The 27,710-nt window shown below is 41.7% G+C and overlaps 1 protein-coding gene across 1 annotated transcript; it reads left to right on the top strand.

Annotated features, from left to right (window-relative positions):
- Positions 1-27,489, top strand: LOC108706077 (synaptogyrin-3-like). The gene is made up of 4 exons (XM_041578509.1): positions 1-420; positions 18,011-18,245; positions 20,496-20,632; positions 26,661-27,489. The coding sequence occupies exons 1-4, from the start codon at positions 322-324 to the stop codon at positions 26,871-26,873; spliced, it is 684 nt and encodes a 227-aa protein (XP_041434443.1). The 5' UTR covers positions 1-321; the 3' UTR covers positions 26,874-27,489.
- Positions 27,490-27,710: the final 221 nt, after the last annotated feature.

Genomic DNA, 27,710 nt, shown 5'->3' with positions numbered 1-27,710 from the left:
GGGAGGAGGAAGATGAGGGTGGCTGACAGCTGAGGAGGAGGAGGAAGAGGTTCCATACACACATACACACACACATACACAGTAGCACGGACTGGCAGAGAATAGGGAGAGACTGAGAGTGCTGGGAGAAGGAGGAGGAGGAGGCAGACAGGCAAGGGTGAGGGACTGAGAAGGAGAAGGACAGACAGACTAAGACAAACCAGACATTGGCACAGTGAGCAGTAAGGACAGGGGGTTGTTTGTACAGGTGTATGCAGGTTGGGCTGAGCAGGGACAGATATCAGACAGACAGACAGTGGGGTCAGTGTTGTCAGTGAAGACATGGAAGGAGCCTCATTTGGCGCTGGCCGGGCAGGTGGAGGATTTGATCCTGTGGAATTCCTGAAGCAGCCTCAGACCATCCTGAGAATCATCTCATGGGTAAGTCTCCTCTGTCACATACTCAGATCACTAATCATCACAAGGGCAGAGCATATATCATGGGCAGGGTCTACCCGCACGCAAGCCTGGTTACACACCGCCTGGGGACAGCCGATTTATCATTATAGTTCCAAAATGATGGCATTGGTGGAACAGTCCTGTTGTAGTGACGTGCCGGGGGAACACTTGGGATCTGTCATGTAACTGTATGCCCTTGTCTCTGATGGGGTTGGAGAATGGAGATGTCATGGTGTTCAAGGCTGTTCCCAAGCCCACCGTGTGTGTCTATTTGTGTGTATATGATTTACTGTATATATATATTATCGGAGCTGATGGAGATATATACCAGCCTTCGAATGGCTGCTGTCTATCCCAATGTGTTTTCCATTCCACCTTTGGCATCATCTCCTTGCCTTTCCCATGCTCTACCTGATAATTCCACCTGCAGATGGGCTGTAAAATAATTATATCAGAGGCCTGAGTCCTGTGTTCTGCCTTCAATCCTGGATTAAATCATGAATAGACCACAAAACACCCCATTTATTCCTCGGCTCTCCCTCTGTACTGGGATTGGAAGGGAGGGGGTGCAATGTTTATATGCAGAGGTGGTCCCTGTGTGCACAAGATCAAGCTATGGGTGCCGTCACTCTGTACTGTGATTATATTGTTTCACCCACAGCTTTCGTGTCTGTTAGCTGTTTTTGTTTTTCTGAAGGCTGCTGGGTAAAAGCCAGGGCCAGGGAGGGAATTACTACTGGGGGCTGCAGGACGCAATTAGGTGTTTTATATGCATGCATCTCATTTGTATTCTATATCTGCCGTGCCGGGGAGAGATTTCTGCTTTGCTAATGGTGCATTTTGCTCTGCAATTTACTGCAAGCTCCTCCATTGTATTTATTCTCTTGACTTATTCACTTCCCCTTTGGTTACTTCCCTTTCAATGGCGCTGGTCAAACATGTGTATTGCAAGAATCACAAATAAAGGCCAAGGGAGGGGAATGTACAATATCATAACATGTGTGGGCTGCTGCGGTGATTCCGGCTACCAATGAACCTATTTTAAAAACCCGACCTATGAAAAATCTGCAGGCCCAAAATAGATGTGAAGTACAGAGGTGTGAGACTTGGGTTCCAGTATAAAAGCAGATATTTGTGGCTATGAAAGAGCTTCTCCACCCCAAAACTGTCTTTTGTATGGTGTATGAATAAATATATATATGTAAGTCCCAAAAAGTGCAGAAGGGTGGAGAAGCTCTTTCATAGCTACTTAGGAACTGCCCAGGTGCCCGCAATAGTTAGATAGATTTAGCAATAGTTAGATTGTGAGCGAAGTAGCGACACTCACGGGACAAACACTGTTTGTCTGTATTCTCCTGACGAAGATCCAAGTATTGGATCGAAACGTTGAGGCTAAAATGTAAATCGCCAGCGGGATGACACTGAGCGATTTGTTTTTCGCAGTCACCCAAAGATTCCTCGTGAGGCAACTTCAGAAAACGAATCACTTCAAGTGCCACCCTGACGGCGATTTACATTTTAGCCGATGGGAGGCAGTTCGGGGAGATTAGTCGCCCAAAGAAGAGGAGATTTGTCACCGGGCGACTAATCTCCCCGAATCGCCCTATGTGCACTGACCCTAAATAGAATTCTTTAAGGAAAACTATTCCCCTTAAACAATGTAGGTCTGTTTAAAAGAAATTGCATAAAACAGCTCATATGTAAAACGCTGCTTCGTGTAAATAAACCATTCTCATAATAATGTATTTTTTTAGTAGTATGTGCCATTGGATAATCTTAAATAGAAATTTGCCATTTTAAAAAATAATGGCCGCCCCCTGGGATCGTATGATTCACGGTGCACACAAACAAACCAAACATGTTAGGTCACATGAGCCAATTAACAGACAGAGTTGTGTCTTTTAGTATGATGTAGAGAGGGATATTCTGAGACAATTTGCAATTGGTTTTCATTTTTTCTCATTTGTGGTTTTTGAGTTATCTTTTTAATCAGCAGCTCTCCAGTTTGCAATTTTGGCGATCTGGTTGCTAGGGCCCAAATTACCCTAGCAACCATGCATTACTATGAATAAGAGACTGGAATATGAATATGAGAGGCCTGAATAGAAAGATGAATAATAAAAAATGAGCAATAACGATAAATTTATAGCTTTACGTGTCATTTGAATTTGAGATGGGGTCAATGACCCCCATTTGAAAGATGAAAAGAGTCAGAACATACTAAAAGTTAATTTAAAGTGAACCACCCCTTTTAGTTCTTTTCTTCTAGAGACGCTGGTTCAGATTCCCATGTCAACTGCTGGTTGCATAGACTTGTCACTGGTCTCCTATAATTCCTACACCAATAGCTGCCATGTTGGCTGTGCACCCCTTACCCCAGCCTTTGTTTGCCCCCATAGACTGTGGTGTAACTAGCTGTTACTGGGCCCCACAGCAAATTAATTCTAGGGCCCCTATCCTATGCAGAGGTTGTTCTTTTTTTACCAATACCTGTATATGTTGAAATTGCTCATTAATCGGTGCCCCCTGTACCTCCTGGGCCCTCATACAGCGTATTGTCAGATTCGGGGAGATTAGTCACCCGGCGACAAATCTCCTCTTCTTTGGGTGACTAATCTCCCAGAACTGCCTTCCCGTTGGCTAGAATCCAAATCACTGGGCTGATGGCACTCGGAACGCTTCGTTTTCCAAAGTCGTCTGAAGTTTTCTCGTGAGGCAACTACAGGCGACTACGGAAAACGAAGTGCTCCGAGTGCCATCCTGCCGGCGATTTACATTCTAGCCAGCGGGAAGGCAGGGGAAAGCAGTTCGGAGAAATTAGATGCTCCGAAGAAGAGGAGATTTGTCACTGGGCGACTAATCTCCCCGAATCTGACCGTGTGTCCTTGCCCTTAAAATGCTGAGCCTCTTCTCTAAAGCTCACATGTTATAAGATGGAGCAATATAAATTGAATTGAATAGTTATCATTCATGTCCCAGGTTCCGGGAAAGTGAAACCACAGTTACAGTACTGGCTGCTGGGGTGGGAAACTATATTATTTGGGCTCATACGCAGGATATGATCTGCCTAACTTTACATAATTCAGAATACGCTATGATTTAGGGGTGCGAACTGCCTATACGCCCTGCAATGTGTGTTCTGCTGAACTGAAAGCTGCTTCTGGTCTCCTATTGGGAGGCTCACAGCTTGACACTGTTAACATAGTTCATTGTACATTGCTGTTAATGTGTTGACTGGGAAGTGTGGGGCCCACCAGCCTCAAGCTTTCCTGAACAGCAAACCCCATGCCACCCCCGATTCATGCGTCCTGTAACTTTTACCCAATCAAATATGGGGGTGGCAGTGCTCACAGGTACCGACAGGTAGTGGGGTGTTTTTTCCTGGTTTTCTGCTGGCCCAGTTATATTTGTAATTCCAGAGCCAGAAGTGGTTGGTATTTTACTGGGTAAACTGGTTGGCAACCCTATTTTAGCCTTTTTTAGCCTGACAATAAACATTGTTCGTAACTGATCTCCATTCCTATATATATTTATATTTATATGTGTGTGTAATACACAAGAGCCATGAATATCCTGCAAATTCTAGCCTTAGTGATGTCATCAGTTATAATCAGTGCTTAGTAAAGTGATTCTGTCACATGACTCACTTAAACATGTTCATTATACTAAATAATGTACCCCCTGCTGTAAAACATGAGGATATTAGTCATCTCGGTGACCTTGCACTTGGCCTTCACTCCTCGGTGACTCATAATATCTTTTTATTTTACAACGGGGGTCCTTTATTCACTATATATATTTCAAAGTTTTTAACGCACTACGTGTATTGAAGAAACGACCCAGGTGCTACCAAAAATAGCTGTACTATCCAATGAATCCAAAAAGATTGGTGCACACTGGGATTTGTAGAAATATTAAAAAACATATTTTATTAATTACAGTTCTGCCCAGTTCTTTTTAATGTAATTATTAAAATATGTTTTTTTTTCATATTTCTACAAATCCCAGTGTGCACCAATCTTTTTGGATTCGTTATACATACATACATATATATATATATATATATATATTTTTTTTTTTTTTTTTTTTATATATATATATAAACAAACTACTGGATAGGTGCACTTCCCTGAGGAAAGTTCCTGTGAGGAACTGAAACGTCGGATTTAATAAACCTACCCATTTTTTGACACTATATCTCGCCTGTTAAATCCTTGGAGTGCTGTCATCCTACATTCGTATATATATATATATATTTTTTTTTTTATATATATATATAAACAAACGACTGGATAGGTGCACTCAGAAAATAATGGAAATGCCTAGGTGCTGGAACATATATCAAAATCTATAGAGCAAAGAAATCCGCACTCTTAAGTCTTTTGTGGAAAAAAAAATGGGTTTATTCAACGTTTCGGCTCTTAGATTTGAGCTGTCATATATATATATACATACATACACAATATATGTGAAGAATTCTTCCCTAATACTGCCCTTTGCTCTATGATAAACTCATGTGTGGTCTCATTTGGAGCAAATAACTGCACAGCATCCAGACACTGGGTAGGCCAGTCAGTTCAAAGAATAACATTAAGCCCTTCTTGCCTGGGAACAGCTCAGTCATTGTTTCTGCTGAAATGCGGCAGCTTTTATGTTGTAATAAGCTCTGCATAAAAGAGCAATCTGTGAGCTACGGCTTGTTTCTATGTAATGCACAGGCACAAGGAAACAGACGCCCACTCGACTGGCATTCAGTAGCATCATCACAAAATCTGGATGATGGTCGCAGCTTTTTGTTCTGACAGCTTGAGACGGGCATGAAATGAACGTGCCATTTATTCTGGCATGTCAGGGCAGAATTTCTATTCTTTAAAAAAAACTGGAAATCCCAGAAACTTCTAGTGCAAGTGACTGTCACTTGGAAATGTGGCAGTCAGGGAACACCATAAAGTTTATTCCTCAGTGTCTATTAACTATGACTGAGGGACGCTTGCACTTCACACCCCTTTACATCCATCCAGGCATCCCCCATACTTTATTTTACTTTATACTGACTGGGACATCATTTGTGCACTATTTATAAAAATGGCCCAATGTTGTGCATCTGTTTTGTGCACCGTAAATGGCACATCACAATGAATAGAATTAAAACTGCCACCTGTCTGTATGGGTTTTGGGGGATTTCCTGTATGTCGGAACCGGGAAACAGTTCACAAAATGCAATTCTTCATCACAGCATATTGCACCATGTTCCCACTGTGTTTGCTAATTATACATCTGACGGTGCCTTGGGGTAGGTAAACACTTTACGTCCCCAAGAGAATCCGTGACATATCTATCGCCTCCGCAATGTTCTGTTTCCTTGGAGAGAACAGAGTGTAAACAGAGTATTGCTTAGATCAATTCCCCAAACCAGCAGCCGTGCCAATCTCGTCAGTTTTGGGGTATGGCATGGGTAGCTGCCACGTATAAAAATGCCACAAGGCTCCTGTAATGGTTTGCAAGTAACCTAAACCACAGCATGGAATTTACACACTATTGTCATCTGAAAGCAAGCAAGAATAGTGTATATTAGCTTTTTCATGCTTTTGTCATTGGCAGGGGAGCTTCTGGTCTTCATTCCGCCCCCTCCCACTCTACAAGAGCCTGGATTTCTAGTTATAAATGCAGAGATTCAGCTCTGGGTGGGATTTTGTGTGTATTTGCTCTTGGGTCCCCCTTGACTCACCCCAGATTTATAAGGCTCTGTCTCTTCAAGGTCCATGACCTGGAACTGTCCATTGGGAGGTAGATTTTAATATTACCGATTATTTGGATGATCTGGTCACTTGACTTTATTAATGAGTCCACTGGGTTTAGGGATGGTGTATCAGACGCAGCATCTCTCTATGGGTCAGAAAATGGTAAAACAGCAGTGTCCATGGAGCCCAATATTTTCATAGCTGGGGCCAATATAATCATGTTTGGAGAATCAAGTTGGACACAGGCCTTCCTACAAGGGACTCATTCAAACTCCTGTATGGTAGAGTACTGTAGCGGGTCGGGTTACCCACAAAAAAAGCAGACACCCTGCGGAATGAGGGGAGGATTTTCAGGTGCGGGTATAAATGCGGGTCTGTGGGTCGCGGGTCAGGTTGTGGGTCTCATCTAAATTTCTTATCTTATGTAATATTGTCTATATTTTACTCCTTTCAAAGTTTTACTAAACACGTTTCTGTCCCCACCCACTTTTGATGACGTCACTTCCGGTTTGCAGCACCATCCCTTCCTGTTTAATGGTGGTCAGCGGGTTGCAGGTCGGGTGGCAGACAAGGCAGTTGCGGGTCTGGGTCGGGTAGCGGATCTAAGTGGGTAAATATGCGGGCTGCGGGTTTGGGTCCGGGTCTTAGAAAGTAAATAGAAGATACAGAATGTGGAAGGTGCAGCAGGTGAAGGACTACCTGGAAAATCAGGAAAGATGATGGCACCATCCGTCCCTTCCAAGTACCCCAGGCAATACCATGTTTATATGTCAGCAGACCCATTAGTTTCTGGAGGGCCTAGTAGTTTAGAAGCCTCTGCGACCTCAACCTCAAAAAAAACTCCCGAGGGTTACGCATAATTTTCCAATCCCATGCAAGACATTTTAAAGAAGGGAATTTTAATGCCTCCTACGCTACAGCGGGATCTGCTTCTCTACAGATAAGCCACTGTTCCTTCTATCGTTTTCCCAATAAGCCACACTGATTTCCCAGGGGTCACAGGGGCTTTTAGTGAGCAGATACAATACTCCATCCAAAATTGAATTCTAAACAACTATCTAATACGCATTCATTACAAATTTTGACTGGTATAAAATATTCTTTTTGTTTTATGACAATGACCTAGCGTTCACGTGTGACTTTATAACCGTTGAACTTATACTGAAAGGCTGCATAGAATTATTGTACATTGTTTTTCTGTCCAATCCAATTCCTTTGAAAAGGGTGATGCTTCTTGTTGCTAGGCAGAGTTGATTAAGCCCAGTCCAGGCAACTAAAAGAACTGGTTTATTTCCAATAGAAAGCAAAAAGTGGAACAAACGTATTACTTGCTGATACAGATTCTTAATTATTTCATTGTCCTTGGAGCAAAGTGTCATGTTTTTGATCCAAAGCTCAATGGGACTTTCCGAGAGGCTTTTATTTGTTGTTGTCGGTTCCTGTTCTCATGGGACACACATTCAGGGCTACTATCAATGGGAGACAGTCGGGATTGTTGTAGGGAAGGTTCCCAAACCATTTCATTGTATAGAAAGCCAATAGCATTTCTAATGGTGGCCCTAGAGGCAAAGGGCAGTGCCACATGCAATGTGTCCCTCAACTTGTGTCACCTGATTTGGTTGCAATTCCCAGAGTTGTGATATACATATTTTCTAGGTCGCATGTAATTGTGGGGTCGGCACTGCCGACATTGTTCACCAATCTGTTCTTGCCCCGGTGGAGCTTACACTCTAATGTCCCTAGCTGTATATATTTGGAGAGTGTGAAGAAGCCATGCAATCGCAGGGAGAATATGCAAACACCTTGCAGATAGTGCCCGAGATAAAATCAAACTCAGGAGTTGGTTGATAATCACTGCACCACCATTGCCTATTAAAGGGATAGAATATACCTTTACTAATTTACATTCTGCCTATTGTTTTAATGTAAAAAATATCCATACTTTACTTTTTTGTCATTATTAAGCTCCTAGAAAGGTGAGCTATGTTCAGAGCTCTCTATCTCCCTTTAAACAAACAAGCATTTCCCTTATCTAAGCAGCAGCCTCCAAGAAGCTCATTATCAGAGGCTTCTTGGTGGACTGGTAATTTGTTTTATCAGCTCCATTAAAGTTCTTGGAGTTTTGGACTGAAGTTGCACAATACATTGCTGCAGAGCACAATTTGCCTGATGCACCATCCAACCCTCCCCCCAGGCCCGGACTGGCAATCTGTGGGTTCTGGCAAATGCCAGAAGGGCTGCTGTATGGTTCCATAGAAAGTTACCATAGAGTGGGCTGGTTGAGGGCTGTTTGGGCTGGTAGGAGACTGTTTGGGCCTCTGCGTACTTGGAATGGCAGGGCCTATTTTGACTCTCAGTCCAGGCTGCTATGCATTTGGACAAGATATGCGCACGTATCAAAATTAATTTGACGCCCATTGACTTCAATGTGTTACGTGAATTTATATATATATATCAATTAATGTGTGAGTAACTCGATCTACTTCTTATGGACCTTGAGATCTCTCCTTTTTCTCCTCTCTATCATTTTATTCGGGAACCCCGGGTCTAGGCCGACCTCGCACTCCTCTTCATGGGTGGCGGGCCACCTTCAAATGCCGGCTTCCAGCTTTATAGCCAAATGCCGGCTTCCAGCTTTATAGCCACGCGACTGCTCGCCCTTCCTCTGGCGGGGGTCTATTAAAGGAACCCGGAACTCCGATGCGGGTGGGCACGGGCTGAGGGAGGGTGGGTTAGGGTTGGGAAGAACCAGACCCGCACATCACTATGGGACTATCTGGGTCCTCGGTAAGCTGACTGGTAGATCGGCAATCTCGGCGCATGCGCAGTTGTCGAAAACCGCCAAATTGCTCCAACTGCACATGCACCAACATATCGATCTCCCAGTAAGCTTACCGAGGACCCGGAAGATCTGCAATGAGGGGTAAGTATAAAGTATGGGGCATTTCCCCAGGGGGGCAGTTAGCCTGGGGGGAGGAGGGAGGGGGGTCTATGTGGGGGTGGGGGGGTACTGGGTTTTTTCTACAGGGTTTCCTTCTCCTTTAAGGGACCCTTATAGTTTGACAGAAATATAATGACGTTTCTATTCTTCTTGACATGCCCCATCTAGTATGTTTTATGTTTCATTCCAGACACTTATGGTACTAATGGTACTGGAGGACTGACTGAGAATTCAATTAATTGCACCCATTTTGCCTATTAGACAGATGGCTGAAATGCCAGTTTGTAGCATCTCCGTGTATGACTCAGAAAGGCACGACACATTCATAAAATGCATCAACCGCCTGCTAAATTTAACAAATTAACTGCACAAAGCCCCCCACTCCCAGGATATACAGTCATCTACACAATGACCGGTGGCTTTTCGGTATGAGGGAAAATGTATATTTAGATTGTGTAGGACAGGTCTTTTTTTCTCCAGCCAGAATAGCATCATTCAGTACAGGCATGGGATCTGTTATCCAGAATGCTTGGGACATGGGTTTTTTTTGGATATCTTAAGTCTGCTGAAAAAAAAAAAAAACACCATTAGGATTATTTTGCCTCCAATATGGATTCATGCAGCTTAATTACCATCAAGTAAAAGGTACTGTTTTATTATTACAAAGAATAAGGAAATCATTTAAAGAATATAGAATCTATGTGTCTTCCGGTAATTTGGAGCTTTCTGAATATTAGTTTTCTGAATAAGGGATCTAATACCAGGCAACTCTTGCTTAAAGACTCACTCGGGTTGGGAGCGAGCAGGTTCGGGTCGTGCTTTCAAAAGTCGGAAACCGAAATAGGACCTTGTGATGATTGATGTGCAATTCAGCCAATCAGGGGCTGCTGCATTATAGCTCCACCCCCAATGACACTGACTAGGGTTGCCAACTTTGCCAGCAGCTAATCCCAAACAAAACGGGCGGGACAGATGGCAGTGGCAGTTTGGGTGGGCATAGTTACATAGTTAAATTGGGTTGAAAAAAGACAAAGTCCATCAAGTTCAACCCCTCCAAATGAAAACCCAGCATCCCTACACACACCCCTCCCTACTTTTAATTAAAATTCTATATACCCATACCTATATTAACTATAGAGTTTAGTATCACAATAGCCTTTAATATTATGTCTGTCCAAAAAATCATCCAAGCCATTCTTAAAGGCATTAACTGAATCAGCCATCACAACATCACCCGGCAGTGCATTCCACAACCTCACTGTCCTGACTGTGAAGAACCCTCTACGTTGCTTCAAATGAAAGTTCTTTTCTTCTAGTCTAAAGGGGTGGCCTCTGGTACGGTGATCCACTTTATGGGTAAAAAGGTCCCCTGCCATTTGTCTATAATGTCCTCTAATGTACTTGTAAAGTGTAATCATGTCCCCTCGCAAGCGCCTTTTTTCCAGAGAAAACAACCCCAACCTTGACAGTCTACCCTCATAATTTAAGTCTTCCGTCCCTCTAACCAATTTAGTTGCACGTCTCTGCACTCTCTCCAGCTCATTTATATCCCTCTTAAGGACTGGAGTCCAAAACTGAACTGCATACTCCAGATGAGGCCTTACCAGGGACCTATAAAGAGGCATAATTATGTTTTCATCCCTTGAGTTAATGCCCTTTTTTATGCAAGACAGAACTTTATTTGCTTTAGTAGCCACAGAATGACACTGCCCAGAATTAGACAACGTGTTATCTACAAAGACCCCTAGATCCTTTTCATTTAAGGAAACTCCCAACACATTGCCATTTAGTGTATAACTTGCATTTATATTATTTTTGCCAAAGTGCATAACCTTGCATTTATCAACATTGAACCTCATTTACCAGTTTGCTGCCCAGTTTTCCAGTTTAGACAGATCACTTTGCAAAGTGGCAGCATCCTGCATGGAACCTATAGTTCTGCACAATTTAGTATCATCTGCAAAAATAGAAACAGTACTTTCAATGCCCACCTCCAGGTCATTAATAAACAAGTTGAAAAGCAAGGGACCTAGTACAGAGCCCTGCGGTACTCCACTAACAACACTGGTCCAATTAGAAAATGTTCCATTTACCACCACTCTTTGTAGTCTATCTTTTAGCCAGTTCGCTATCCAGGTACAAATACTATGTTCCAGGCCAACATTCCTTAATTTAACCAGTAACCTTTTGTGTGGCACTGTATCAAATGCTTTAGCAAAGTCTAAGTAAATCACATCCACTGCCATCCCAGAATCGAGGTCTCTACTTACATTCTCGTAAAAAGAAATTAAGTTAGTCTGGCAAGATCTATTACGCATAAAACCATGCTGGCACAAACTCATAGTATTATGATTTGCTATGAAGTCCAGTATCTTATCCTTTATTAACCCTTCGAAAAGCTTTCCTAATACTGACGTCAGACTAACTGGCCTATAGTTTTGAGGCTGAGAACGGGATCCTTTTTTGAATAGAGGCACCACATGATGACATCAGAGGCAGGCACGATGATGTCAGAGGCGTTATGGTGCCAGCACAGGGGTTATTGCATCACTTAGATGCAACTGGCTGGATTTCTGTTCCGTTTTCTCAATGTCTTAAACAGGACAGAAAGTTTTAAATAGGCAGCCCATTGAAATACTGAGAAATCCAGTTCAAAACCACATGGGGTGGCAATGTTATCTCTTTCTACTGTGTATTCTGCAGGATGAGTAAGCTCAATCCTTTAAAGGAGAAATAAACCCCCCAATAAGAAAATGCCCTACCTCCTACCCTAAGTAGTCCCTCCTCCCTGTTTCCCCCGCATAGTTAATTACCCCTGAAATTGCTCCTAAGAGTTTGCTCAAGTATCAGTGCAGAGTAAACACAGAGGAGCTTATAGTTGCCATCTTCAGGATCTCCGGTCTTCTTTGGGTCCTCTTCCTTTCCTTTGGCAATTTCTGGCACTTTTGGTGCATGTGCAGTTGCTACAAACTGGAAGACTGCTCCGACTGCACATGCGCCAATACAGCGCTCACTTACAGAAGAAGACCCATTAGCTCCTCTGACTTACTCTGCACCAATACTGCACCGAGACTCCCAACTAATATGAGAGAGTTGGCATTTTCTGGTTGATGACCTATAAAACATGCTTATAACAGTCACCATGTAGCCATAAGGATAATCCAAAACGGTGTTAGGGGTTTACCTTTTAGTATCATGTTGGGCCTCCCATTCAGACTTAGTGGTGGCCCTTAGGAGAGCAACTCCCACTCACTGAGAGTAGAGAAGAAAAGAAAACAGAGTAAAGTAAATGGGTAAAAGGAATGTAGGGTCTAGGGCCTGTCAACGAACACAAAATCTATCTATCTATCTATCTATCTATCTATCTATCTATCTATCTATTTATCTATCTATCTATCTATCTGTCATCTATCTATCGAAATATCTATTTATCATTTATCTACCATCTATCTGTATATCTGTCATCTATATATTATCTCTCTCTCTCTCTCTCTCTCTCTCTCTCTCTCTCTCTCTCTCTCTCTCTCTCTCTCTATATATATTTCTCTCTCTCTCTCTCTCTCTCTCTCTCTCTCTCTCTCTCTCTCTCTCTATCTATCGGAGGATCTTCTGATACCAGTGCAGCCCTGAAGGAATGATATATTTACTGAAGCAAATAAATCTAATGGTCTCTTGTATCCTGTTAGTGATAGAAGAGCAAATATCAGGTCAGTTTATGGAGGGTGCATTTCCCGCTTGCTGAATATAGAGCGGGATCTCAGTATTCATTAGCAACTGACTGTAAAATGTGAAGCCTAATCTGACCCCCCCCCCCCCAGCACACAGGGCTGGGAGAGGCCTCAGTGGAGGAGGATTCAGAATGGCCATGAACACAATTTGGGTTGGATACAGATATTTGGGATGGAAATTAAAAAACAAAGCCATCTGATTCTGGAACAATTTGCAGTTGTTTTTTTTTTTTTTTTTTTTAACTGTGGGTTTTCAGTTATTTAGCTTTTTATTCAGCAGCTCTCCAGTTCAACAATTTCAGCAATCCGGTTGCTAGGGTCCAAATTACCCTAGCAATTACCCTTACACACATTAACTCATTAAATACAAAATACTTTACACTAGACAATTAAGGAAGTCACAGAAATTTTAGGGCATTTTTAAAAGATTTCTAATAAATGATGGGGGTCACAATCTATACCCCCCCCCATGAAGATCACTTGAAAATCAGGTGAGTACTCCTTTCTCTCCATTTCTATCAATATACAGTAAAAAAAAAACTGCTGATATCTGACATTAATTGCTAGGGAGATCTGTAATCAAGGGGATTTTTTATAGTGAAGTTTGAAATGCGTAAGGCCAGTTTGTTGAGGTTGATATGGCTAAGGGAACTAGGGATAGTAGTCTTGTATGAGAAATTAACTGCTCCCGATACAGACATGCATACTTTTTTGGAGGGAGTAGGGTGACATGTTCTGGGAGCAACGGGGTGAAGTCAAAACAGAACAGGGTTGTGCCCAAAAGTCACTTTTATTTTTATATCATGTGATTTTCAAGAGAGCTCTGTACTTAATGCTGGGGTACTTACCTCTTAAAACCAAGGACGATAAAATGTTTCCCTTCTAGTTCTTATGAATGCAGCGCTGTCAACCGCAGGCAACTCTACATTCATGTGAAATGTGTTGGGTGCTAGGGGTGCACCAAATCCACTATTTTGGATTCTGCTAAAACCTCGAATCCTTGGTGAAAGAGTCGGCCAAATACCGATCCGAATCTGAATTTGCATATGCAAATTATGGGCAGGAAAGGAAAATATTCTTCTTTTGTGACAAAAAGTCAAATGATTTCCCTTCCCGCCCCAAATTTAAATATGCAAATTCGGATTTGGTTCGGCCAGGGACAACGATTCAGCCGAATCCGAATTCTGCTGAAAAAGGCAGAATCCTGGCCGAATCCTGGATTCGGTGCATTTCTATTAGGTGCACATTTGGGTGCACGAGTGAAGTGACGACTCTGAAATCATTCTCACTAGCTATTGGTTACTTCATTCTCACTAGCTATTGGTTACTTCATTCTCACTAGCTATTGGTTACTTCATTCTCACTAGCTATTGGTTACTTCATTCTCACTAGCTATTGGTTACTACATAGAGTCTGCCACCACCTCACTGACTTTTGCTGTAAGCAGCCGTCTGTCTGTCTTTCTGCTCTGTCCCCAGTACTTACAGATTAGTACCTTTCACAGGCTGGAGCTGAGGGGGTGTTTCCATATGGTCCCAGTGGGGAGAGTTGAGACGTTGCATTACATTGATGGGGTCTAGTCGGATGGAAACCAGTTGCCATGGATATTGAGGGTACATAGCACCTGGTACTCGCTCTCCTGCTGCAGAATGGAGAAAGATAAATGGGATTTAGGTACAAAGCTGCCTCTGAATTTATCAGCTATCTCCCGCTGTGTATAATTATATAGTGAATAAAGTACCCCCTCTTGTAAAATATAAGGATATTATAAGTTACCGAGGAGTTTCATGACCATATAAAAACACGAGGCCGAAGGCCGAGTGCTTTTATATAGGTCATGGAACTCCGAGGTAAATTCTAATATCCTCATATTTTACAACTGGGGGTACTTTATTTATTATAATACACACATTTCAGTGAGTCATGTGACAGAAATGACATCAGAACTCACCGTTTATAACTGATGACATCAGAACTCACCGTTTATAAGGATATAATTTACAAGATATTCATAGCTTTTGTGTATTATATATATATAAAGTCAAAACCAACACCGGCACCTAATCCCATGCTGAATCCCGGGTGCTTCTGCTTAATTCAAGCAGTTAGAAGTAGGGATACACTGAATCCAGGATTTGTTTTGGGATTTTGCCTTTTTCAGTAGGATTCGGATTCGGCCGAATCCTTCTGCCCGGCCGAACCAAATCCGCATCCTATTTGGCATATGCAAATTAGGGGCAGGGAGGGAAATCGCATGACTTTTTGTCACAAACCAAGGAAGTAAAAAATATTTTCCCCTTCCCACCCCTAATTTGCATACTGTATGCAAATTAGGATTTGGGATTCAGCTGAATCTTTCGCAAAGGATTCGGGGGTTCGGCATCCCTATTGATTTTTGCATCCCTATTATTAGAGGCACTCACAGGCATAATAATAAATGGATTTATTGGAGTTTCACATAATCCCCTACATCAATGTGTTTCGGTTCTCTTTGAACCGTTGTCCAGGGCCGGAACTAGGGGAAGGCAGAGTAGGCACGTGCCTAGGGTGCAAAGCTGAGGGGGCGCCAGGCACGTACCTGCTCTGTCGCCTACCCCGTGTCCGGTCCCGTCTGCCGCTGGTGGCGTGCGCATAAATGCTCTTCTGCGCATGCGCGCACATATTTTGCGCATGCGCACCGGCGCTAAATTTTGCGCATGCGCAGTCAAGCGCGCACAGAGCCAGCGCCGTGGCCGCCAGGTTGCCTAGGGCGCCTGGCCGGGTTGGCCCGGCTCTGCCGTTGTCAGGATACACACAGAAGCCATCACCCCATATACAGTATATATATATATATATATTTAAAAGCCCCAATCTGTGAACAATACTGGTTAAACTGTGTATCTTATTTGCATAATATTGCTAGTATAGCAAAACAAATCTCTTAAAACGCACTTCTTTCGAGAAGCCTACCCTCACTCTGCTTAACTACCAAACGCAACACCACATACAACACCACATTTCTCACCCACTTAATTAGATCTTGCCCACTCCCACACCTTGTGTATTACTCCCTTCCCTTTAGAGTGTAAGCTCTTTCTGCATAGGGTCTTCCTCACCTTTTTGTACCGGTATTGATTGTGATGTTTGTTACTCCATATGTTCTATGTATATAATTCATGTGATTTAGTTGTATAATCACATTTACCTTACAGTGCTACGCAATATGTTAGCTCTATATAAATACATGTTAATAATAATAATAATAATTATAATAAATAAGATACACAGCTTAACTAGTATTGTTCACCGATTGGTGCTTTTTAAGTATATATATATATATATATATATATATATATATATATATATATATATATATATATATATACAGTATATATATATATATATATATATATATATATATATATATATATATATATATGGGGCGATGACTTCGGTGTGTATCCTGACGACAGTTCAAAAAGAACCAAAATGCTTTGATGTGAAATGTCAATAAATTCACTTATTATTATGCCTGTGAGTGCCTTTATAGAAACCGCACTCACAGGTCATAAATATATTTAAAAATGAATTTATTATAATATTGACGGCCGATCCGTCCCCCTACTTTGTGCGCCATGCAACGCAGTGCGACACCCCCTTGTCGCTTATACGCACACGGTGTTGCCGGTGCATATGCGTTTAAGGCGCCCCATCGCCACGCATGCCCACACTGCGCTGCACATTGCGAAGATCCTTTTTAAAAAAGAAAAAAAAATGAGCAACAGGAGAGGGGGTCTGGTCCGGCAGGGGCCCATGTGGGTCGGGGCCCACCGGGTTTTTTCCCGGTGTCCCCCCGGGCCAGTCCGACACTGGTTACATTCAGCAAGGTGGGGCTGGTACGTACAACTAATCAAATAGGTTTAAAGGGAAATAAGGCCTAAAGGTATAGTGTAAGCATATCTATAACATCAATTGTGGATAACTGGCTGCATAGTTTTCTGCGCTACCTTCAAACCTAACTCAAAGAATGATACTTAAGTAACTGAGACAATTTTGTTACCGTTATGAGAACGTGAGAATTTGCAACATGATTAATACTTAGATAACAAAGTTACATTGTATCCTGTTTTTATCTTGTTTTTATCTGATTTCCTGCAACATGTGTTGATGGTAGGATCTGATTAATTGTTGAGATGTGATACATATTATATTTTAGTTCCCAGTGTTTATTATGCTATGTTTCCATGGAGTCACTTAGTGGTGACTACGTCATTGTTACATCAGCTGTTTCCCCGCCATTTCTTGTATATATGGGATGTTAATTAAGCATTTTGCATTTTGGGAAAGGCCTAGGATTAGGCCAAAATGTCAGCTGTCAATATGATAATAAATTCGTTTTTAAATATATTTAAGACCTGTGCGTACGGTTTCTATTCGATGGACTATTACTTTGGTTTTTGACACTGCACCCAGGCGAGTTATCTTTGTTTTCGTGAGTGCCGACTTTTGTGATGGATTATATATATATATATATATATATATATATATATATATATATATATATATATATATATATATATATATATATATATATATATATATATATATACACACACACACACATAGAGGGATGGTGTATGATCCAACAGAAAAAAAAACCTTATAAAATTGCTGTCTATATACCAGGAGTGCCCATACGTTACTATACAAGGATTATTTTAGTGATGATGTCCCATATGATCTATATCCATAAAAGCATTGTTAGAAGTCTGTTCCATGGAAAATATTACTTAAATACTGATTTATGAGATAATTTATATTGCTACTGTATATTTAACAGACAACTGTTTCTTATGTAACCTTATTATAATAAATATCTGAATCAAAAGAATAAAACAGGAGGGTGAATTAGACAAGCTGTGTGTTGACAGTGTCTTGAGATCTACTGATCACCAGCTAAACGTCTACTGGTAGATCCCCATCTACCTCTTGGGCACCCCTGTTATTTACTCTATATTCATATGGGAGACTGGCTGCTTGCACTGCCGCTCTCAGCAGCCAATCATGATGCCCCAGGGTCAAGACCACCACAAACACAGCACATGCCCCCCACACCCCATTATCTCCAGCCACCAACTGAATTCCCCTTAATAGTTTGGTAATCTGTGGCCTTTGACTTCCAGGTGTTCTCCGTTGTGGTTTTCGGTTCCATAGTGAACGAGGGATCAATTAACGTGGACAGCCCTGAACTCTATTGCATCTATAACAAAAACGACGACGCCTGTAACTACGCCATCACCATCGGAGTCGTCGCTTTCTTCGCCTCCATCTGCTTCTTCGTTCTGGATATTTACTTCCCGCAGATCAGCAGCGTGAAGGATCGGAAGAAAGTCGTGATGATCGATATGGGCTTCTCAGGTTTGTTGCCTTTACTCAGGAGATATATATATATATACACTCTATATATATATATATATATATATATATATATATATATATATATATATATATATATATATATATATATATATATATATATATATATATATATATATATATATATATATATATATAGTGTGTATGTAGGGTTGCCACATTTGCTTTTCTATCATTTTTATCTTTCCACCCTATTAATAACATTGGCATCAAATATAAAGTTTCCCCGACCACGCTGGTGAAATGCTGGCCTGGTATCAGCCCTAATTTTACACTACCTGGAGCAGAAGTCAATCCAGTCCTGGCTTTCAGTGATCATGTTGCTGGTCGGTGATCAGTGCCAAAGAACCAGGGAAAGAAGAAGAGTCTGCTAAACATAGTGGCCACCAACCGCACTCCACAACTGTGTCTAAGGAGGATAAGTATGGGGAGCAGGGCCTTATTTAGGATCCTGGTTGCAGGGTTGGTGGCCACCATGTTTAATTGCCTTTTTCTGTAATATTGGTGTGTTAGCAGCCAGGGCTGGATTTACATAGTCGGGCACCCATAAGCCTGCTGCCGTTCATCACCCCTGTCACCCCCCCTTCCTTCATTTGTGCACATGCACAAATTGTCATCATCAGTTTGGGAGCACTGGGGATTGGCGCATGGGATATTTATAAAACGATTGGATCTCATGATTGGCCCCAATGCTTCCGAACCAATGCAGATGTGGTTAGGCTTCATGCCTAAAATCCTGCCGCCGTAGGCCCAAGCTTTAGTGACCTTTTCACAAATCCAGGCCTTTAAGCAGCCATCTCAGGTCATTTTGTCTGATCCTGTGCTTTCCAGCACTTCATTATGGAACTGTTATCAGACAGGCTACTGTTTTTCCTTCTCAATATAGCTGAGGGAGTTGCAGAGGGACTTGGATTATTACTGTTGAGTACTGTCCCTCTATCTACCAGGAAGCTGTTAGATAGGAAGGATGATATTACTTTAACTTGCTGTGCAACAGTAAAGAGTGACTCGAGTTTATCAAAGTACAAGTAACATGACTGAGGGCACCTGGGAAACTGGCATGTTTAGCCCCATGTCAAGGTTCAAAATTAAATATAAAAAAATCTGTTTGCTCTTTCGAAAAACAGATTTCAGTGCAGAAATCGGCTTGAAGTGTCCTCGTGAGGCAATTTTGGGCGACTTCGGAAAACGAAGCAGGTGGAAGACAGGGGGAAGCAGTTCAGGGAGATTAGTCGCCCCAAAGAAGAGGTGATTAGTTGACTGGCGATTAAATCTCCCAGTGTGACCTTACCCTAACAGCTCCCTAACAAGATAGCTGCCTGGAAGATCTAAGAACAGCACTAAATAGTAAAAGCCAAGTCCCACTGAGACTGATATTATTATTATTATTTCTGATATAGTTCCATCCTAAAGTGCAGGCACAAGTCACATGACTGGGGGCAGCTGGGAAACTGACAATATTGAATATAAAAAAATCTGTTTGCTCTTTTAAGAATTGAATTTCAGTGCAAAAGTCTGCTATTAACTGATGCATTTTGGGAAAAAAAATTCCCATGACAGTATCCCTTTAATATATTGATAATGGGTTGAGTGCAGAGGACTCTTGGTATTTGTAAGAATTTTGTGGTCACAGCCTCATTGCACCCCCAGTTACTGGTTTGAAAATTAGTTGAGAGCACACCCTTTTATCTTATAGTTTATACAGAAGCAGTTGCCAGCCCCATGTTGTAGTTCCCATCATTCCCAGCTATAGTCAGGTGATCCCAGTGGTGGCCAATAAAAAGGCAGCCAAGTTTGGGAGTTTTACCCTTGAAAGCAGCAAGTAAGTTGCAGGTAAAATATTGTCCCTGTGTGGGGTAGAAATCCAAAACCATCGGCAGGGAACACATTATTAAAGAAGTTCCATGTTTGCTCGTTGCAATTGGATTGTGTGTGAAATGTGATGCAGCGGTTACATGCATGAGTGTAACCTGTGTTCTGCATGGTTGCCTTGTGCTGTATATTTATTTGTATCGTTATATTTTATACTGTGCATGCGGATTCCAAATGCGGGGAATCTTTCCTTGCCCCTATTTAAAAAATGAGACTCCCTTCTCTTTCCAAATATAGTCCTGTCTATATAAAACACCTCGCCCAGGCCAATAATCTGGTAGCTTCCGCTTTGTAGTATCCCCCCCAAATTTGCGGTTGAGTCCCAAATGCCATTGATGACATCATGTTTGGCCCTTGCAGCGGTCTGGACCTTCCTGTGGTTTGTGTCATTCTGCTTCCTGGCTGATCAGTGGCGGAAGACGTCTTATCGGGTGCACCAAGGAGCTGACGCCGCCAGGGCCGGAATTGTTTTCTCCTTCTTCTCTATCTTCTCCTGGGTGAGTATGCTGTGCCGCTTTGGGTACCATTGTTTATCATATCTGCTTTGGCTGGATTACCTAAGTGCCCCAAATGACCTGTGCAATATTGGTGTTTTCAGTGGCTTTTCTTGGGTGGGGGAGGGGGGTTAATGGATAAGTAAACCTTTAAAATAAGTAAATGTAAAATTGACGAGGGTGCTTTTCTAAGCACTTTTGTGATTTACATTCATTATTTATTTTTCTTTAGTGATACTGACACTAAAAAATGAATTTTACATATGAATGTACATTAAATGTTACCTATAGGTCATGTTGATCATTTTTTGCAGAGAGGTTTGTTTTTGTATATAATTGTTAGTTGAAGTTCCTAAGCCTGATGTCCCATCTCAGCCTGTTAGTTACAGTTTCTAAAGCTAACGGACTCCTGCTGCACAAATATGGCAGCCCCCTCATACAGGAACATGGGGGATCAGACAGGTAATGTAAAAGCATCATGCAAATACTTTATGGCAAAGTTAGAAGTAGCTTGCAAAGCCAATATTATAATAGATGTAAAAAAAAGTTTAATATCAGGTGTCAGTATCTCTTTAATTCCAATATATTAAGGGATACATGTACTGTTAATATGAATGAATTTTGTTACAACAGCTCCACCTGCTGGTCAGTTTCTGACCACCAAGTAGTCAAGGAAGTTGTCAGGAGAAAGAAAGAGGCTGCTCTGATATTCTTCTGCTTAGGGGAAACAATTAGAAACCTTTCTCAAATCTTTCCTAAGCAGAAGAACATCAGATCAGCCTCTTTCTTTCTCCTGACAACTTCCTTGACTACTTGGTGGCCAGACTGGTTGGAAAATGACTAGCAGGTGGCGCTGTTGTAACAAATTTCATTCATATTAACAGTACATGTATCCCGTATATTGGAATTAAAGAAAAATAAATAATGAATGTAAATCACAAAAGTGCTTAGAATAGCCCTCATTAATTTTACATTCTATGTATACTTTAATGTATACAATCACCAAGCTTCACATCTAGTTCATGTTCTTAGGACATTTCTGGCACCATACAGGTAACAAAAAGTGGAGTAACAAAGAGGTAAGCGCTGTGTCTATAGTACTGATGCCATTTTTTTCCAGCAAGTGGCAAATGTGTGTCCAAGTGTCATGGGCATCAGTCGCTATTCATTCAGGGCACTGCCAACACTGCTATTGTGTCTCCCACCGTTACTAGAGGCATCAACTCGAGCACCTGACCCATCTCAGAATCCCAACTGGGTGCTAAAACCAAACCAAGTACAGCAAACAAATCGCCTTTCAGCTTGACACATAATGAGCAGCTATTCAGAGCCATCTGCTGGTAGAAGGCAGAATTGCAGGAGATGCGACATTTGTTTTTAGCAGGGGATTCCAGGCTCCTGTACATTACTCCACCTAGAGCATCACATGCTTATCACTAGGGATGCACCGAATCCAGGATTCGGTTTGGGATTCGGCCTTTTTCAGCAGGATTCGGATTCGATGGAATCCTTCTGCTGGCCGAACCGAATATGAATTTGCATATGCAAATTAGGGACTTGTTACCCCTAATTTGCATATGCAAACTAGGATTCGGTATTCGCCAGAATGATTCACAAAGGATTCGGGGGTTCGGCCGAAACCAAAATAGTTGATTCTGTGCATCCTTACTTATCACTGAATGATAAAGAATATCCTGTGATTGACAGGGTTTCCTGAGTACATACTGGCACCTGAGCAAAGCTAATAAGCATTGTTGCTATGGCAAGAAACTATACAGTAGAACCCACATTTTACGTTTTTCAGGGGACCAGAAAGAAATAGTGTAAAATCCAGGAAAATGTAAAATCAGGGAATTGTATTATGATTAATATATAGGTGGGACCACAACACAACAATGTAAAATGAGAGGAAACTTAAAATCAGGAGATGTACAATTGAGGTTCTACTGTATATGATTTTTTTTAACGTTCTTTGTCTATTTCACTTGCTATGAATGTAATTAGCAGTATGACAGTCGGTCAGACACTCTTCTGCACTGTTCTAGAATGTGGGGAAAAAATCTGCATAATGGAATAATTAGCACCTGCAGTGTTCTAGAAAATAGATTTATTGTCTTACCTGTAGTATATTCATGGGCAAAGGAGAAGTCATGGAATATGTGAATGGTTTATAAAAATGACATTATAAGGATCCTGTCAGCATAGTTCTACAGGGAACTCTGAGTATCACTCATGTATTATAAGGATAATGTACCCCCTACTGTAAATGATAAGGATATTAGAAGTCACTGAGGGGTTGTTCTGTGACCATATAAAGGCACAAGGCTGCAGGCTGAGTTATACAGGGAACTCTGAGTATCACTCATGTATTATAAGGGATAATGTACCCCCTACTGTAAATGATAAGGATATTAGAAGTCACCGAGGGGTTGTTCTGTGACCATATAAAGGCACAAGGCTGCAGGCTGAGTTATACAGGGAACTCTGAGTATCACTCATGTATTATAAGGGGTAATGTACCCCCTACTGTAAATGATAAGGATATTAGAAGTCACTGAGGGGTTGTTCTGTGACCATATAAAGACACAAGGCTGCAGGCTGAGTTATACAGGGAACTCTGAGTATCACTCATGTATTATAAGGGATAATGTTCCCCCTACTGTAAATGATAAGGATATTAGAAGTCACTGAGGGGTTCTGTGACCATATAAAGGCACAAGGCTGCAGGCTGAGTTATACAGGGAACTCTGAGTATCACTCATGTATTATAAGGATAATGTACCCCCTACTGTAAATGATAAGGATATTAGAAGTCACTGAGGGGTTCTGTGACCATATAAATGCACAAGGCTGCAGGCTGAGTTATACAGGGAAATCTGAGTATCACTCATGTATTATAAGGGATAATGTACCCCCTACTGTAAATGATAAGGATATTAGAAGTCACTGAGGGGTTCTGTGACCATATAAAGGCACAAGGCTGCAGGCTGAGTTATACAGGGAAATCTGAGTATCACTCATGTATTATAAGGGATAATGTACCCCCTACTGTAAATGATAAGGATATTAGAAGTCACTGAGGGGTTGTTCTGTGACCATATAAAGGCACAAGGCTGCAGGCTGAGTTATACAGGGAACTCTGAGTCTCACTCATGTATTGTAAGGGATAATGTACCCCCTACTGTAAATGATAAGGATATTAGAAGTCACTGAGGGGTTCTGTGACTATATAAAGGCACAAGGCTGCAGGCTGAGTTATACAGGGAACTCTGAGTATCACTCATGTATTAAAAGGGATAATGTTCCCCCTACTGTAAATGATAAGGATATTAGAAGTCGCTGAGGGGTTGTTCTGTGACCATATAAAGGCATAAGGCTGCAGGCTGAGTTATACAGGGAACTCTGAGTATCACTCGTATTATAAGGGATAATGTACCCCCTACTGTAAATGATAAGGATATTAGAAGTCACTGAGGGGTTCTGTGACCATATAAAGACACAAGGCTGCAGGCTGAGTTCATCTGCATCTGGGCACACATCTAGATTTACCGTGGATATTCTTAGGTTATTAAAGTAGAACATTTGTTTCTAAATGTAAAAAGCCCTGACCCAGATATATTGCCCATGTGGAGCAGAACTGCAGTTCAGAACGGCTGAATTCCCCAGGACATTTCTCAGATATCTCTTGTTATGTAAACCCACTGCCCAGTGACCTGCTAACCTTCTACCCATGGCTACCACTGCTCTTCTTTAAAAAGACAAAAGGGGCGTGACCCCAAAACGTTGCATTCCGCACAATAAACGAGCAGGGAATCCTGCAACTTTAATGCCTGTGTTCCGACCGTCTTCTGCTCTTCTTTAAAAAGAGACACAGGCCCTGGGCAGTGAGATGCTGCCAGTAACTTAACTTTATGCTGCAGAGCCCGGGTGCACCTCCCCCCCACGACACCCCACGGAACAATTTTCACAGTGGTTTCGCTTGTACGCAAACCGCCTGCGGGCTCCATCGGGCCACTGGATTCTGCCATCTTGTTATGAGCTCCTGGTATCCCTGCACTTCCCTGGGTGGGTGCTTGTGGGCAGGACACTGTATTGTGGATGTGCCCATCTTTACTTGGCACAGGGAACACCTTGAAATAAGCAGCAAGATGGCAGCACTCAATTACCCCAGGCCAGCTGGTTTGTTTAAAGGGATACTGTCATGGGAAAAAAAAAATTGAAAATGAATCAGTTAATAGTGCTGCTCCAGCAGAATTTTGCACTGAAATCCATTTCTCAAAAGAGCAAACAGATTTTTTTATATTCAATTTTGAAATCTGACATGGGGCTAGACATATTGTCAATTTCCCAGCTGCCCCAAGTCATGTGACTTGTGCTCTGATAAACTTCAATCACTCTTTACTGCTGTACTGCAAGTTGGAGTGATATCACCCCTCCCTCTTTCCCTCCAGCAGCCAAACAAAAGAACAATAGGAAGGTAACCAGATAACTGCTCCCTAACACAAGATAACAGCTGCCTGGTAGATCTAAGAACAACACTCAATAGTAAAAACCCATGTCCCACTGAGACGCATTCAGTTACATTGAGAAGGAAAAACAACAGCCTGCCAGAAAGCATTTCTCTCCTAAAGTGCAGGCACAAGTCACATGACTTGGGGCAGCTGGGAAATTGACAAAATGTCTAGCCCCATGTCAAATTTCAAAATTGAATATAAAAAATTTTGTTTGCTCTTTTGAGAAATGGATTTCAGTGCAGAATTCTGCTGGAGTAGCACTATTAACTGATGTGTTTTGAAAAACAACATGTTTTCCGATGACAGGATCCCTTTAATGAAAAATAGTGCCAGGTAAGAGGTTAGCGAGTAGAGTCACTGCTAACGATTTGTTGGTTTAGTTCTCCTTTAAAAGAGTAGCCTTGCAAGAGTAGAATCCTCTTAGCATACTTTAAGTACGCTATAGAACTTTTCAGTTGGTCTTCATTTTTTTAATGATTTGCCTTCTTCTGACTCTTTCCAGCTTTCAAATGGAGGTCACTGACCCCATCTATAAAAACAATACTCTGTAAGGCTTCACATGTATTGTTATTGCTACTTTTTATTACTCCTCTTTCTATTCAGTCCTCTCCTATTCATATTCCAGCCTCTTATTCAAATCAGTGTGTGGTTGCTAGGGAAATTTAGACTATAGCAACCATGTGGCTGAAATTGCAAACTGGAGAGCTGCTGGATAAAAAGATAAATAATTCAAAACCCATAAATAATAAAAAATGAAAACCAATTGCGAATTGTCTCAGAATTTCACTCTCTACATCATACTAAAAGTAAAAGGACAATTAAACCCTAAAAATGAATATGGTTAAAAATTTAAATATTTTACTTACTGAATTTATAGCATCAGCCTAAAGTTTGAGCTTGTCAATAGCAGCAATGATCCAGGACTTCAAACTTGTCACAGGGGGTCACCATCTTGGAAAGTGTCTGTGACACTCACATGCTCAGTGGGCTCTGATTGGCTGTTGAGAAGCTAAGCTTAGGGCTCGTCACTAATTATCCAGCAGAAAATGAGCTTCCCTTGTAATATAAGCTGATGCTACAGGTTTGCTGATTATTAAATTCTGATGCTAATTGCACTGGTTTCTGTGCTGCCATGTAGTAATTATCTGTATTAATTACTAATCAGCCTTATATTGTGACATTTCTATTCTATGTTTACTGTATATTGTGAGTGGGTCCCTAAGCTCAGTAAGTGACAGCAGCACAGAGCATGTGCAGTGAATCAGCAGAAAAGAAGATGGGGAGCTACTGGGGCATCTTTGGAGACGCAGATCTTAACTGCTAAACGGCTGTGGTTGCCTTGGGCTTGTATAGCTGCCCAAAACATAAAGTACAACATTTCTAGCTACTTCTTTAGTTAAGCTTTAGTTCTCCTTTAAATCAAATGTGAACAACCCTTTTAATTCCCACTTCCCTCTATTTCCTATTTATATACCTGAATTGCCATTTAAACTTTTAACCCTTTCCTCCCAACACAGAGTGCACTGGCGGTGAAAGCGTTGCAGAGATACCGTCTAGGAACCGACATGTCCCTTTTTGCCGGGGACCAGTTTGGATCTGCCCCCAACGCCGGATACCCCGGGTACCCCACAGGCAGCGGGGTTGAAACCACCACAGACACCTATCAGAGCCCTCCTTTTACCGAGAACATGGACTCCAACACAAAGGACTACCAAGCGCCGTCTTACTGAAGCCAAAGAGGAACCCGAGGATGTTTGGATACAGAAGGAGCAGCTGTGCTGATGAATCTGCTGAAAACTCAAGTGTTCTACTTTCTAGATGTGATTTCCAGTGCTGGGTGATTTGTTCTATTAGTTAGATGTACAGTCCACTCTGTACAGTGGTCTCGATTGCTTGTGTGTGATATCTTCAAAAGGGGGTTTAAAAATACAGTGTTCTCTCTAAGGATTATAATTGGCAGAAGTCCTGTGCTGCCCTACCGCTTTGCAAATAGATTCTGTCAGCAGATACCTCTTATAAAGCCAATATTTTAGCCAGGAAGGAACTGGCACACCCCCAATGATGCCCTAAATTACTAGGCCAGATTCTGGCACCTTATAATGTCATTATAACACACCCGGAGGACTATGGGAGGTGATCAACCTGAAAAACTATAGATACTGAACCAGTTGAACTTTCATAGTAGTAGCGGGCACTATAGCAAAAGTAAACTACTTATACCTTAAAGGACAAGTAAAAACCGAAGGTATAGTGGTCCTTTTAGCGCACATACATTTAAAGGGGAAGTCAAGTCTAAAATAGAATAAGGTTAGAAATACTGTATTTTGTATACTAAACATAAACTTACTGCACCACAAGTCTAATCAAACAAATGATTTATGCTTTCAAAGTTGGCCACAGGGGGTCACCATCTTGTAACTTTGTTATACCTCTTTGCAAGACCAAGACTGTGCACATGCTCAGTGTGGTCTGGGCTGCTTAGGGATCATCATAAATTATCAAAACAAGTCAAATAATATCTGCCAGAAGCCGATACAGCAAGACTGATTAATAATCAGAATATACAG

The sequence above is a fragment of the Xenopus laevis genome, chromosome 9_10S (assembly GCF_017654675.1).
Source record: "Xenopus laevis strain J_2021 chromosome 9_10S, Xenopus_laevis_v10.1, whole genome shotgun sequence".
Taxonomy (NCBI): domain Eukaryota; kingdom Metazoa; phylum Chordata; class Amphibia; order Anura; family Pipidae; genus Xenopus; species Xenopus laevis.
This window is presented reverse-complemented; position numbering and strand designations above follow the sequence as displayed.